Source organism: Triturus cristatus, chromosome 4_1 (assembly GCF_964204655.1).
Source record: "Triturus cristatus chromosome 4_1, aTriCri1.1, whole genome shotgun sequence".
In the NCBI taxonomy this organism is placed as follows: Eukaryota; Metazoa; Chordata; class Amphibia; order Caudata; family Salamandridae; genus Triturus; species Triturus cristatus.
In genome coordinates, this window is record NC_140585.1 from 250,509,594 (window position 1) to 250,524,983 (window position 15,390).

The window sequence follows — 15,390 nt, forward strand, 5'->3', positions numbered from 1 at the left end:
TAAAAAAATGCCAAAAATAGTCAGAAAACGCAAACACCTTACTTGACTGGATATAAGACATCAAAGTAAGCTAAAATCTTTCTTAAAAGGTAGATTATTTCTGAATAAAACCAGAAAAGAGTGGAGCTGAGTAACCAGGGACCTGACTGAAGGAGCCGGAAAGAACTGACCTAACTGCCACCCCTGAGGCATGATGGGAAGCTAGGGGTCATGGTTGCCTTAAAGGCACAGTGCCAGTTTTTCTATGTTGCTAAGAGGTAGCTTTCTAGCTTTTCTAGGCTGTTGTTTTCTCCAATGCAGCCTGTGAGCTGACAATGCTTTCAGTCCTATCTGAGGTGTTTGTGCTAATGCAAAGCATTAAAACAGTGTTCAAACATGATTTGCTTTTGTTTCTTCCCAGTTTATGATATATTATTTATATTGGTTATATTATTGATTATATACAGGGACGTCTTAAAGCATTATTCAGCTCTACTTATAAAAGGCTGCATTTGCTTTTTTATTATATATATATAAATATATATCTATATATACACATATATACACACACACATACATATAGAGATGCATATATGTTTATCACATATATGATTGTGTTTCCAGGGTCCCACGCAAAGGCGGGAATATTCTAGTGCATATGACTATGATGAGGATCCCCTGGAAGAGAAAGTGTATTTACAGCAACACATCCTACAAACAGATCATAACTGTAGGTAGGTAACTTGTTTGTTTGGGGGCATTCATTTATGCACAGCCCTCTTTACATTCCACCACACCATCTCAATGCAGTTATTCTGATGGACAGATCTAACCGCAGATTGCTCACCTTAAAATAGATAGCAAAGCAGTACCGCCCCAAGGTGGAGGGTCTATAAAGTGGGCTCAGATCAAAACATCTTGCCGAATTAAGTTGGGGGAAGTGTCCTTCCCACCTAACCTGGCTGTCAAAACAGTAGTGCTTTGTGAAAGTATGCACCATGTCCAAATCACAGCCTTACAGATATCAAGGACAGGGAGTTGTCATGCCAGCACAGTGGTAGCAGCCATAGCTCTGGAGAAATGGGCTCTCAGACCTCAAGTGGTACTTTTTGGCCAGTGCGTAGCATATCTGAATACACTGAATTACCCACCTTGACCTCTTCTGCAGTCTTAGCTTTCTTTGCTGCAGAGTAACAGAAAAAGTTGATCTTGCACTCAGTGACCTTTGGTATGAACGATGTAAAAGCATAAAGCCTATTTGGTGCTCAGCTAATGGAACCTCTCTTCCTCTTTCCATGAGTGAGGGGAAAGAAAGAGCGCTGGTGGAAAGGAAGAGCTAACCGACATTTGGTAAGGAGGCCGCCCGAATCCTTATCACCAATTTGTCTGGAAAAAATGTGGTATATGGCAGCTGCACCAACAGTGCGTACAGGTCACTAATTCGATCGACATGGTGACGTCATTGCAGCAAGGAAGACAGCCTTTAAGGTCAGGAGACACAGCAAGCAGCTATGCATAGACTCAAAGGGTGTACGCACGAGGAATGTCAAGACGAAGCTAATGTCCCACTGTGGCATCACAAACAGCATGGGTATGCAACATGTATGTCAAACCTTTAATGACTCATCACAGCTAAACTACGATGGCTGGTTCAGCAAACATGGAAAGGATGAAAGGGCTGACAATTTTTGCAGCACCCACTACAAGTTATTGTTGGGCTAAAATCAAAAGGAATCAAAAAATTACGTATGACAGTATTGCTTGTAAGGGGTCCGTATCCAAGGCACCACACCAGGATACAAAATTGTTAAGTACGCTGTATAAACATTTTTTGCAAGAAACATCTGAAAGCAAGCATGACATCCACCACTTCACATAGCAAATAGAGCACAGTCAATTGCAGTTGCTCAATCCCCATGTAAGGAGGTGTAGATGTGGGTGAAGGACTCTGCCCAGCACCCTGTTGCGGAGATGGAAGGACCTCCCGAAGGGAAGCCTGATTTAAGGCATGTCCATATATGCAGTAACCACATAATTCTGGCCAAGGTCTGTAGGATGACTAGGGCTCATACTTTGTATATCTAGAGAGCTTGGACCAAAGAGGATATGACGGGAAAGAGTTCAGGAGCCCCTTATTCCATTACAGCCGTTCTACATCTCAGAACAAATGTTCTTGTGGAAACTCCAATGCAAAACATTTATGATACTCTGCACTCTTAACAGGTGTAACAAGATCAAGCCATGATTACCCCTCACGAGTGGAAGATGCTTTGGGATGTAGACGCCACTTGTGATCTGCCAGACATTACCATGCCAGGTTGGTAGTGGCCAGAAACATGTCTGGCACTCTTGCCACCTAAAGAGAGGTAAAGCCTAATGGCACAGGGCGTAGGACGCCACTCTGCCATACTTGCTGCAGTACTGCACAGCAGTGGTGATCCCTTGGTGGACAGAAGGATGCCTGCAGGGCCAAGCAAATGGTATGCAGCTCCAGCAAACGGACGTGGAGCAGGCCCTCTAGTGGAAACCAGAGTCCATTAATCTCCACCTCTCCCAAAAGACACTACCAAGCCAGTAGTTATGAGTCCATCACCATGCTCAGCTCTGGGTAGGGAAGGGAGAGAGGTATGCTGCAAGACAAATGGTGGTTGCTCAGTCACCACTGTAGATCTTGACCTATATCCTCAGAACTAGCCAGTGTCAAAAAGGTAGTTTTGATGCTGGGCCCACTGGGACTTTAAGTTCCACTGCAGGGCTTGCATGTGCCACCTGTATAGTTGAAAAGGAGGCTGCAAAAGACTAAGAGGCCAAGAAGGCTCAGACCCATCCTCACCTGGATCCCTGATCTAGCTTGAAGTATTGCAATCATAGCCTGAACGTCCTTGACTAGTTTCAGCAGAGGAAAATCCCTCAACACCATTACCAGCATGGTGATTCTTGGACAACCGCTGTGAGCTAGTCTTCAGCAGCTAGTGGTTGAGGTACAGGAATGCAGGAACCCTCAACTTCTGATGATCGGCAGCAACCACACTACTGTCCGGAGCCAAGGCACCAAACGCACATTTTCGGTGGGGAGATCCTTCCCTAGAACACTGGATTTTTTTTTTTTTAATGTAATGGAAAAACTGACACTATAGGGAGCGTAGGTCAGTATCAGCGCCAGAAAGTGTGGAAATAAAGAAATTGATGTCAGCACACTAGGGGGGCTTTTATACGAGGATCCGCTCAGGGCAGTATTAAGCCAAAGCAGAGCTGCACTGTGCCACCTAGCAGTACACAGGAGCACTGCTCCAAAATTTACCGAATCCAATCTGGTGCCTGGAGAATATTTTAATGTGAGGAATATGCAGTAGGAAGTATATCAGAAATCACAGAGGTTAAGTAGTTTGAGAAGAGTGGACTTGAATTCATTTGAAGCAATGTGAGAGGCAAACTCTAACCTTCCAGAAAGTCGTTTGGTTAAAAAAATAATGACCAAAAGAAATTTGGGAGTGATATTTACCACAAGGTTAGATTAATCATCTGCAATAAAGGATGTGATATTCCGCCATAAAAGTGTTGATCATATGACTGAGGACATAGCTAAATATTCTCACAGCAGAAACAGATTATGCAAAATTTGACTGGTTGCACTCAAGCAGGAAAAAGGAGTGAGCCATTAAGGATCTTTTGCTGAACTGTATTACTGATTCAGGTTCTGAGCTAAGAGCCAAAGGTTATTCATGTTCTCACACAGCATTCACACGCTTTTCTCTTTTTCAGACCACCAGCCCATTCCCCACCCCCGAAACCCTTGGGTACAAATTTCAGTCCTTCAACGATAGTGTAGATAACCAAGACTTTAGCCGAGATGTCCGTTTTCTTTCTATATCATATAGTCACTATTGTCAATCTTACCAGCACTCCCCTAATAGGTGTTAACAGATCAAGTACCAAAGGCAAAAAATATAGTCTGCTTACCTGTTGTAGACTTTCACCATTTCCTATACTGAGGGACTCTGTTGATTTGTCGATAGGACTGTAAAATAGAAATTAAATAAAAAAATTAAAAAAAGAGAAAAGTAAGCAAGAATTCTAACCAAGGCAAAGAGGGTAAACTAGAAAAACAAACTATTGAAGGGTGCCCTGAGTAGCCTTTACCTTGTTAACTGTGGCTTCTCAGATTTACTGTCACATGATATTATATATATATATATATATATATATATATATATATATATATATTTATCACATCCACAAATCCCGGAAGTGCGGAGCTTCAAACACGGCGGTCCTGGATGGGCTCCGGTGGCCCCAAACATTCAAGACGCAGCTTTTCGAAAGTAACGAAAAGAATCCAGGACACCCAGGAATGCTATTGACAAAGTTTTAATCCAGGCAAAGTGGTAGTCTTCACCAACGTGTTTCGCAATAAGCTTGTTCACGGTGTGGTTTGCAATACAAACACGTTCTCTTTACATATGCACATTCAATGAAATAGAAATGGGACTGACGGATGAGTATGCTTGCAAAATCAGGGCGCCATTTTACAAAGGTATAAAGTAACGAGTTTGTTATGATCCAAATCTAAGATTTTGAATGTATATACCATGTTACAGTTTACTGTGTCATTAATTCTGAACAGTAATTTAAATAAACAAAAATTCATCCATTTTACAAAATTCTCGTCATCCTGATAACAATACATTTATACTCGTTGTCTGAGATTCAGGCGTAAAAAGCCCTGGTGGGCAGAAATAGAAAGCATATTAGCGTGAATAATGTACCAAAATAGCATGATTAAATTAAAGCATATTAAAATAATCATGTAAATCATCATATTAGCCCAAGTGGGCTTTCTATGTTCTTTAATCCATAGCATGCCTTAAGAGTTGGTAAACTAGTCCAATTGATAGGGACTGTTACCATGGTTGTATAATAAATATATCAACAATACACACTGAAAATTTCATCATGTAAATCAACAAGTTTAGCCCAAGTGGGCAATCTCTATTTTGCAACCCGTGGCATGCCATATACAGAATTTGAGAAAAAATGGTAAACATGATTCACTTGATGTTTCTTCACGTACAGTCACTTCACATCTGATGTATTTTTTGAGAATGCTACATCAAGGAGAACAAAAAAGAAAAGGAAGGGAAAGAAGGGAAACAACTGAAAAGGGAATAGGAAAGGGAAAAAGTAGGGAGAGGAGAAAAAGAAAGAATACATTTAATAAGTCGTTCAACTACTCATCTCATATTAAACTTCTACTATCTGTAATATACCTCTCACAATAGGCTTATAAAACATTCTTAAAATCGTAAGCAAAATCAATAAAAGATATAATCCACTAATAGTATACATCGCAATACTTCACAAGTGTACAGACATCTCTTCACTTGAATTCAACCCTGTAGGTGTAAGTGTATCAAAATGTATTATGAATCTCGATTCCATCTGTCGTAATTCACGCTGTCTGTCACCACCCCTCTTGAGTCTTGGAATAGTGTAGAATACTGCAAAGGACAACAATTTTTCATTTTGGTTGTGTTCCCTAAAGAAGTGTTGTGCTACTGGATATTGCACGTCATTTTTCTTAATTGCACGTAAATGTTCCAAGACACTTTTTTTGCTCGATGGACGGAGCTTCCTATGTACAATTTGCCACAAGGACAGCGAAGGCAGTAGATACAATAATCTGTTTCACAGGAGAAATTCCCTCTGATTTGATAATCTCTGTTGTCATTAGGGAAAACTAAGGACTTACAATCTCTACTGTTAGCACATGCTTTGCAATGTTTGCAAGTTTTAAAACCAACAAAATTTGTACTACTGACCACATTTATGGTAGAGACGGCATTTTTGCATAATTCATCTCAAAGAGATCTATATCTGCGAAATGTTATCTGTGGGGTTTCATTGAGACACTTTTTCAAGGTCGCATCCCTTAATAAAACGTGCCAGTTATGATTAAACAGTTTCCTAATTTTAAAGGCACTGTTCGAAAAGGTGGTAATAAATCTAACATTATCTTTCTGTTCATCAACTACTGGTTTAGGTCTCAGGAGTTCAGCTCTAACAAGCATGTCAGCCTTCTTCTCAGCTTGTTTAATTGATTTATGACTGTAACCGCGTTCGCGGAAACGATCATACATGACCAACTTCTCTTTTTCATATTCCACCATTGTACTGCAATTACGTTTAGCACGTATAAGCTCTCCATAAGGGATGCTTTGAATTAAGCTTGATGGGTGGGCACTTTGTGCGTACAAGAGACTATTTCCAGCGGTTTCCTTCCTGTGTAATTTTGTGACAAGGGTTAGATCTTTAACTTGTATTTCCACATCTAAGAATACAATATGTGTTTTACTGATGTGTGATGTAAATTTTAAATTCAACTCATTGTCATTTAGCGTCTCGATGAATCGATTAACTGATGCTATATCACCTTTCCAGATCAGGGAGATATCATCGATAAATCTGGCCCATGTTATTATGTTGTCTCCTTGCATGTCCCACTCCTGGGACACCTGCTCCTCCCACCAGCCCACGAATAAATTCGCATAGCTGGGGGCGAAGCAGGTGTCCATCGCAGTCCCTTGGGTTTGTTTGTAGATGTTATCGTTGAAGAGGAAATAGTTGTTGGTCAAACTGTATTGTGTCATTTCAATCACCATTTGTGTGTGCAATAATAACGAAATAGGTCTCGCTCTTAAAAAATGTCTCATGGCCTGGAGCCCCAGGCTATGGGGGATACTGGTATATAGACTGGTTACATCTAATGTAACCAGTAACAAGTCCGCTTCCAATACTATCCCATCAATTAATGTCAAGAAGTGTGTGGTATCTTTAATGTAGGCAGGTAGCGCCGCAACAAAAGGTCTCAGATAGTGATCAATGAATTTAGAAGTGGTTTCTAGTTGTGAGCCCATCGAAGACACAATAGGTCTGCCGGGGGGTTTCTTGCTAATTTTGTGTTGTTTGGGAAGTAAATACATGATAGGTACTTTAGGGTGTTTACAGTATAGTGCTTGAAATTCATCCCATTCAAGTAATCCTTGATCGAGATTCATAAGAAATTTTGATACACTTACACCTACAGGGTTGAATTCAAGTGAAGAGACATCTGTACACTTGTGAAGTATTGCGATGTATACTATTAGTGGATTATATCTTTTATTGATTTTGCTTACGATTTTAAGAATGTTTTAAAAGCCTATTGTGAGAGGTATATTACCGATAGTAGAAGTTTAATATGAGATGAGTAGTTGAACGACTTATTAAATGTATTGTCTTTTTCTCCTCTCCCTACTTTTTCCCTTTCCTATTCCCTTTTCAGTTGTTAACCTTCTTTCCCTTCCTTTTCTTTTTTGTTCTCCTTGATGTAGCATTCTCAAAAAATACATCAGATGTGAAGTGACTGTACGTGAAGAAACGTCAAGTGAATCATGTTTACCATTTTTTCTCAAATTCTGTATATGGCATGCCACGCGTTTCAAAATAGAGATTGCCCACTTGGGCTAAACTTGTTGATTTACATGATGAAATTTTCAGTGTGTATTGTTGATATATTTATTATACAACCATGGTAACAGTCCCTACCAAATGGACTAGTTTACCAACTCTTAAGGCATGCTATGGATTAAAGAACATAGAAAGCCCACTTGGGCTAATATGATGATTTACATGATTAATTATTTTAATATGCTTTAATTTAATCATGCTATTTTGGTACATTATTCACGCTAATATGCTTTCTATTTCTGCCCACCAGGGCTTTTTACGCCTAAATCTCAGACAACGAGTATAAATGTATTGTTATCAGGATGACGAGAATTTTGTAAAATGGATGAATTTTTGTTTATTTAAATTACTGTTCAGAATTAATGACACAGTAAACTGTAACATGGTATATACATTCAAAATCTTAGATTTGGATCATAACAAACTCGTTACTTTATACCTTTGTAAAATGGCGCCCTGATTTTGCAAGCATACTCCTCCGTCAGTCCCATTTCTATTTCATTGAATGCGCATATGTAAAGAGAACGTGTTTGTATTGCAAACCATACCTTGAACAAGCTTATTGCGAAACGCGTTGGTGAAGGCTACCACTTTGATTAAAACTTTGTCAATAGCATTCCTGGGTGTCCTGGATATATATATGGATATATATATATATATATATATATATATATATATATATATATATATATATATATATATATATATATATATATATATATATATATATATATATATATACACACACACATATACAATTCCACCATTCATGCAATGGTCCGTTCCTGTTCTTCACCATGCCGAGGGCGGTGGTGAACCAGGAGTGTGATAGATATAAAGATATATTACATTTAGACGATTATCCTGTGATACATTGTCAGAAGCTGGCTCTCTATATAGTATACCAAAGTAAGGTATAGTATGCACAGAGTCCAGTGGCTCCCCAGAGGCTAAAGTAGTTAATACTAATGCTCTCTTTTCTGGTAGTGTGGACAAGCAGTTAGGTTTATCAGAGGGCAGTACTAAGCATTTGTTGTACATACACAGGTAAGAAATGATTACACACACTCCATGACTTAATCAGAGACCAATGGTTCGTAAAAAATGTTACTTTTAATATATTCATTTTGTAGAACTAAAGATACTTTGTTGTAGTAAAATACGTTTTGCAATATTATAAAGTTTTTAAAATGGTCTACCTACCATACCCATTATACCAACTCCAATCACACCCACATCCAATCCCCGTATCAAGGTTTCATCAAAAAAATGCAATCATGGGGCATTTCCTATTGGGAGGTAGCACTGCCAGGGTAGTCTTACGCACCTGTACGCAATCCACATACTGCGGAGGCATCGCCACAGCCGACATACAATCATATCACGCAACTGCACAGCTTCAGATATTGAATGAATGGTGGTTTTAAAGTTGAACAATGGTTAATGGGAGACCCTTCTGTACACTCATTCCTATATAGCATGGCCGAACCCAAAGTCCGCCCGGCAGTGACCAAAGTGGTAATTATGACATGGAGACAAACCGTACATTGAATGGGCTGGTGGGGTCAACTACTACAAAAAACCCTGTTGTGGCAAAATCGCCTCCTTCCAGGATTACCTTGATAAGGATTAGAATTATTAATGCTATATAGGGGGGGCACTTACGTTGGAAGGTAATACCAGGGTTTTGGTATAATGTTTTCTTGTTGTTCTTCGGGTTGTTTGGGAGAAGATAGGGGCCTGTTATTGTTTTGAATTTATTGCAACTGGAAATGTATGCCTCGGGTCACTTGAACATTCTGAACATTTATAAAATCAAAGTGTACACACACAAAAAAAAGGGGGAGGGGCTTGAAGGGCAATTCAGTACTTTGAATCGAAGGCTCGATTACTGGGCGTGCTTTTGCCTATGTCAGTCTTTCCACACGTATTCTGTATTCCTTTCCTTCTTTGCTTGTTAGGAGACTCTACATTTTAGCTAGACGAAATGAGCTGCTCTGCGACTCTGCCACAGTTGATAAGAGCAGTGCTTTAATATATAAACAGTTTCTGTGCTAATGTTCGTTGTTAGGAGCATTTCCATGCTGGAATTATCATGGACCTGCTGCGAACTGTGACTGAGATGCAGCCCTGCTTACTAAGATCACCACCCTGCAAAGGAAGGTAACCTGTGCATTGCAACTGGCTTCCTGACACCCAAGACCAAGGTCTGGGGGGTTATGCTATCTTAATTGATCAGGCAGAGGGTAATCCTACTATGCTCTCTTTAGTATAGCATTAGATACAGATGGGTGCAGGCAAACATTTGTAAATAATCAGCCATCCCTCTTCAAATGACCAGTTACGTTGGCATGTAGCTGGTATGTTCCCGCCAATACCATTTATCATGCTGCTGTGGCACTTTAACTTGGTCCTCACATACCAGATGTGCACTACCTTCAAGCCCATGCACAGCTGTACTCTCCATCTGCTCATCATGAAGATGGTATTTATCAATCGGCATAATATCTTCGAGGCGAGTTAGTGAACTGCAGGTACTGTTTGTGGTACAGTCATACACCTCTTTTTTTCCCCAAATAATAATTAAAAGTAAGCTGGTCCCCGCACAAAATTGGCATTCCTGCAAAAGGTAACACTCTTGCACACAGGAAAATCTGGTACCTTGCTGACCTGTGTGCTTTACCATCACACAATGGAGAAACAAGCATTTGCAATGCAATAGTTCTCGCATTATTAAAGTTTGAGCTATTGGCTTTGCTAAATAATGCAACACCAATAGCTCAAACTTTACTAATGCGTGACCTATTGCATTGCAAATGCTAGTTTATCAGGGGTTCAGCTTTATATTCGAAATGATTGATTCTGATGTTCCGGTGGTAAATTAACGTTTCACTGTGGAAGAAAGTAACTTTGCAATTAATACCCACCAGCTCCCATGTTCATGTTTTGACTTTTCACTGCATAATTTGTGGCAGTAAGGGGCACCAGTATTATTTTTTGAGGGACCTTGTTTTTCATAATTGGACTGAACCCAGAGCAAGAAAGGGAAAGGCAGAACAGGAATAAAGAAAGAGAAATATAAACCGTTACAAGAGGAGAAAGCAGAGTTGAAGATCAACCAAGAAGGGTGAGACGGAGGATAGGAAGTGTGGGGTGGTGACAGAAGGAGGTGTGAGGTGGAATTAATATTAAGAAACCTTGGTGACAGGGTTCCCGAGAAGATCTTTGGGACACTGGGCGTATTTTCTTTTACCAACTAAGCAATGACTAAAAAAACATGGAAAGACTATGTGACAAGAGTACATTACACATAAATGTACTACTAGAAGACTTGCAAAAGGAGTGACCGCATACTTTGTACACAATTACCGGACATGGATTTGTTTTTCATACTGGCATCAGTTCAGTTGAGCACACATACCATACTTTGTGTAGAGTAAATATGAAGTGCATTCTTCATTAGATGAAGTATTCACCAGGTCCGTATTTACCTTTGGCATCACACTGGGTGTGCTGCCAGTCACGGAAGTTAAGAGTGAGACTTTGTTCAAACACCAGATACAGGTCTGAGGAGATGAAACGCAGTCACAAGCACAAAAGCATAGCTCTGGGTCTCTGGAGGGCTGATGGGACACGAAAGGTCACACACCGTGACCCTGGGACACAAGCAATGTTACACACAAGCTTTACCGCATATTGATGCCAGACTTCGGGTTTGTGCGCACGAGACCTATCCAAACTATGATATACCGCACATGTTTTCTTTTCTTTATCCTCTCACTGGGCAGATACGATCATGTTTTGTAATTATCTGGAGAAAGAAAAAAAAACAGCAACTAATCCCTTTGCGTTTTCTCTGCTTATCCTAGGCTTAGGGTAAATGCCATGTTAAACGTTATTTTATCATATTGCCATATGTTGAAACCACGGCGAAAGTAGGCATTTCCGTTTCTTTGGCTTACTAGATCATGACTTTGCAAACAAGCAGGAAATCGAAATCAGTGGTGAGAGGAACGGGAATCGAAACAAGTGGTGCGAGCGCACCACAGACGAGCAGGTGCTAGGGAGCGCGGCAGCGGCATCAACGTGTGCTGCTGCGCGTGCTAGACACCGATGGGAATGGGCAGAGCAAAGGCGGGACATGCGCCCACCTTTGCCCAATTGCATGCAGTATTTTAGTTTTTTTTAAAAACATGCTAAAGCCAATGGCAGCCGGCTAAAGCCGGATCACACGCACGAGCGCGTGGTAGGCTTTCAGAACCCCGTATAAGAGGTCTCGCACTGCGCGAGCAATGCTCTGCACTGCAACGCTAGGCGCGAGACCTAAAAATGACTACAACATCTGAACTGCAAGTTTCTACATTGAATGAACCAGAGATTACAGACAGGATGACCAAATGTTCTGGAGTGAAAAAGGGCAAAATGAAACAATCGTCCAATAGATGGTGTTATTAATCAAGATCTGCTATGGGCAAACTACAAAGTAACCCCTAGAAGGATTGCAAGCTCATTACCAGTAGTGCCAAGGCTGATACTACGGCGCTAGCGCATTGTGTACCAGTTCTGTATATGTGCCAGGCTGCTGGGGCGGCCGGAGGCAGAAAGCTGTTTAGGCGTCGGAAGCCCTGTAGCTTTCAATGGGGAGTCTCCAGTTTGCATAAAGCACTGTAGGCTTGAGGACTAAGCTCTTCTGGGTGCGACCACCACTTGGAGAGCTAAATTTGGATCTTGGGGGTTGGTTAGGCACCGTCGGTTGGGCCACCCGAGGCCGTGGGGAGTCCGGTGCAGGGGTGCCTTTTAGGGTCGGATCTTCTTACAAGCTCCTTGTCGCGGTGGGGGGAACCTTCCGGTTTGAGGCTACAGGCTCGAGGCAGGTCAGGGGTTCCCAGATCTCAGGGAGACCTCCTCTTGGTATTGGGCCACTCAAACTCAGGCGTCGGGTGCAGAGTGTTGAGAATTCGCGGATCCTTGCGGAGCTGGAGTCTGTTTGAACAAATCCGGTGTTCACAGGAGACAGTTTTTAGGATTAAAGGCAGGCAGGTCCTCTGGGTTTTTTGAGGTTGCTGGTTGCAGGACACACCGGGATTTTGCTGTGGTAAGTTCAAGGTGGGGACAGGCTGGTAGGTCTGGGGCCAAGTTAGTGTGCGTCCTCCTCTTGTTAGATTTGGCACAGCTGTCCGGTCCTTCTTTTCTTGTAGTTTGTCTGCCTTCTTGGTTCAGGGCTGCCCCCTAAATACTGTATTTAGGGGGCGTTTTATGGGTCTCGAGGTCATTAGCCAATGGGCTACAGACCTTAGGGTGACTACACCCTTAGTGTGCTCACCCCACATGGGAGAGTGAGCACAATCCCTAATCCTGATTGGGGAGTATCTGCCATCTGCAAGATAGCAGGCACTGAAGAGTGGGCTTCACCTCGCGTCCCCCACCTGAGGGGTGGGGTTGGCAGAGGTGGGCACACCTTCTGAGCTGGCTAATTTTTCCCTCCTGTCTTTCCGCTGAAAAGGAGGGGAGACAGGAAGGGGGCCTGCTCCTGATAGCAGGAGAGGCTGGGGGTCGCATTACAAAGGCTGCCAGGCCTTTGAAGCTCCCCTGCCACTGACGGCTCTTCCTGGCCTGGGTAAAGTGTGAACACCTCTGCCCAGGAAAGGCTTTATTTCTGGGCTCAGGGAGCGAATGCTCCCACCCTAGGGGTCCAGAAACATGTCTTGTGGAGGCAGGCTGGTGTGTCCCAGTCAGGGAACCCACCAGAGGCTGGTCATTTTTCAGGGGGCATCTCTAAATTGCCCTTTGAGTGCAATTTTCATTAAATAACACACTGGCATTAGTGTGGGTTTAATGTGCTCAGATATTTGATACCAAACGTCTCGGTTTTCAGTGTAGCCATTATGGTGCTGTGGAGTTCGTAATGACAAACTCCCAGCACCATAGACTCTTAATGGCATTACTGGATTTAGACACTGTAGGGGTACAGGGCTCATGCACCTGTACCCTCACCACTGGTATGGGGCACCCAGCTAGAGAGGTGACTGGTCAATGCCAGGGCAGTGTGTCATACGCATGGCACACAGGCATGTGTGCCATGTTGACTCTTCACTTTGTTCAGCACTAAAACACACAGCCTACAAAGGCGGTGTGTGTAAAAGCACAGGGCTTCTTAGGGTGGCACAATAAGTGCTGCAGCACTTAGAGGTCTCCCCTGTTCACAGTGCCCTGGGAACCTGTGGTACCATTTACCAGGGGCGGACCTGTGGCACGAGATGCCAATTGGGTTTGAGTTAGTTTTAGGAAAAGGACACAGGCCCTGGGAACCTGATTGGCAGGGACCCAGGGCACATCAAGTCAAAGTACATCTCTAGTCTGGGAAAAAGTGTGTGTGTGTGTGGGGGGGGGGGCGGGGGGGGGGGGGGGTGGGTGGGGGGGGGTGGGTGGGGGGGGGGGGGTTACTGCAACAGAAGAAAACAAGTTACTTACCTGCAACTGTAGTTCTCCAGTATTGGAGCTTTTTATAGATTCACATGCCTGAATCATTCCATGTCGTCGAGACGGGAGTCTCCGGTACATAAAAAAGCATTGCTTAGTAGTATTACAAACTGAAAAAAGGACTAGGCCTATTTTCCTTTGCAACCCATAACCTTCGTTATGTAAAAAAGGACTAAGCTGGTCTCTGAACCAATCAGAACCTCTCACCCTCTAGAACCCTCCTGAGAGAACCTTCTGCCCCTCAGATTTTCGTGCACTTGTGCCATAACGCTCTGGTGCTAAATCCGAGGTGAGCCTCTCAGGGGAGGAGGTGGGTTGCATGTGAATCTATGAAAGCTCCAATACTGGAGAACTACAGTTACAGATAAGTAACTTGTTTTCTTACTCCAGTATTGGAGCTTTCATAGATTCACATGCCTGAATCAGAATAGCGAACAGTAGACATTTTTTGTTATCCAGATCCTGAAACAAGGAAACATATACATATACACACACACACACACACACATATATATATAAATATATATTACCTACTGGCGGTCGCCAGTAGGTAGTTATAGTTAGGACCACGTTTCCATAGGAAATCTGCAACATTCTATTTTGAATAACTTTGGCGCCGGTCGACGAATCCTCGCGAATTTTTCAAAATAGGAGGGGCGCTACGCTCCGCTCCTACCCTGAAAGTCTCGGGGGGGATTCGTCAAGCAGGGGCTGAGATAAAAGGGGGGTCCCAAAACGCGTTTTTCCCATGCATTTTTCCATAGGACCTTTAGACAGGGCTACAGCCCGAACGGCTGAACAGAATTACTAGAAATTTGGCAGAGAGGTAGTCCTCAGGTCAAGGAAGTGCCTTTTGTAGGTTTGGTGTAAATCTGTTCAGTAGATTCTGAGAAAATAGCCTTTAAATCAATATATATATCTGAGCCAGCTTACGGTGCGCTTACGGTACGCTTACCGTACGCGTACAGTGGCGTGCGCGAGCGCGATTCTGATTGGCTCTTAGATCTTAGTAAACATTCGAATCGGCCGAAACCAGGAAGCGGCGGCCGCCATTTTCTCTCTCGCACGGAGAGTGATTTTTAAAATATAAAGCCCAAAAACATGTAAAGGGGCTGTTTAGACAGCTCCCACACACATAGCCATGTTGAGGGAGTCCCCAAAGATCCCCCAAGGCCAAAAACGGAATTTTTATTTTTTCGGTAATTTCGCCGATTACGCTTACCGTACGCGTATGGTAAAAAATTTAAAAAAAAAAAATGTATCCACACTTTCTCCACCCCGTGTGCAATTGGTGCCCGAAGAGCACCAATTGTGCATGGCTTATTACACCTGAGATAAACTAAAATATTTAAAAAAATAATAAAAAAAAAAATTATCCACACTCTCCACCCCGTGTGCAAATGGTGCCCGAAGGGCACCATTTGT

The 15,390-nt window shown here is 42.4% G+C and overlaps 1 protein-coding gene across 6 annotated transcripts in view; it reads right to left on the reverse strand.

The window, feature by feature from the left end:
* CNOT4 (CCR4-NOT transcription complex subunit 4) overlaps positions 1-15,390 on the reverse strand; it is a 753,420-nt gene that overhangs the window by 367,404 nt on the left and 370,626 nt on the right. For all 6 annotated transcript variants that reach the window (XM_085651989.1, XM_085651993.1, XM_085651992.1 and 3 more), the window contains exon 9: positions 3,940-3,997. In XM_085651989.1, the coding sequence (XP_085508115.1) occupies positions 3,940-3,997 (58 nt within the window). The remainder of the gene's footprint in view (positions 1-3,939; positions 3,998-15,390) is intronic.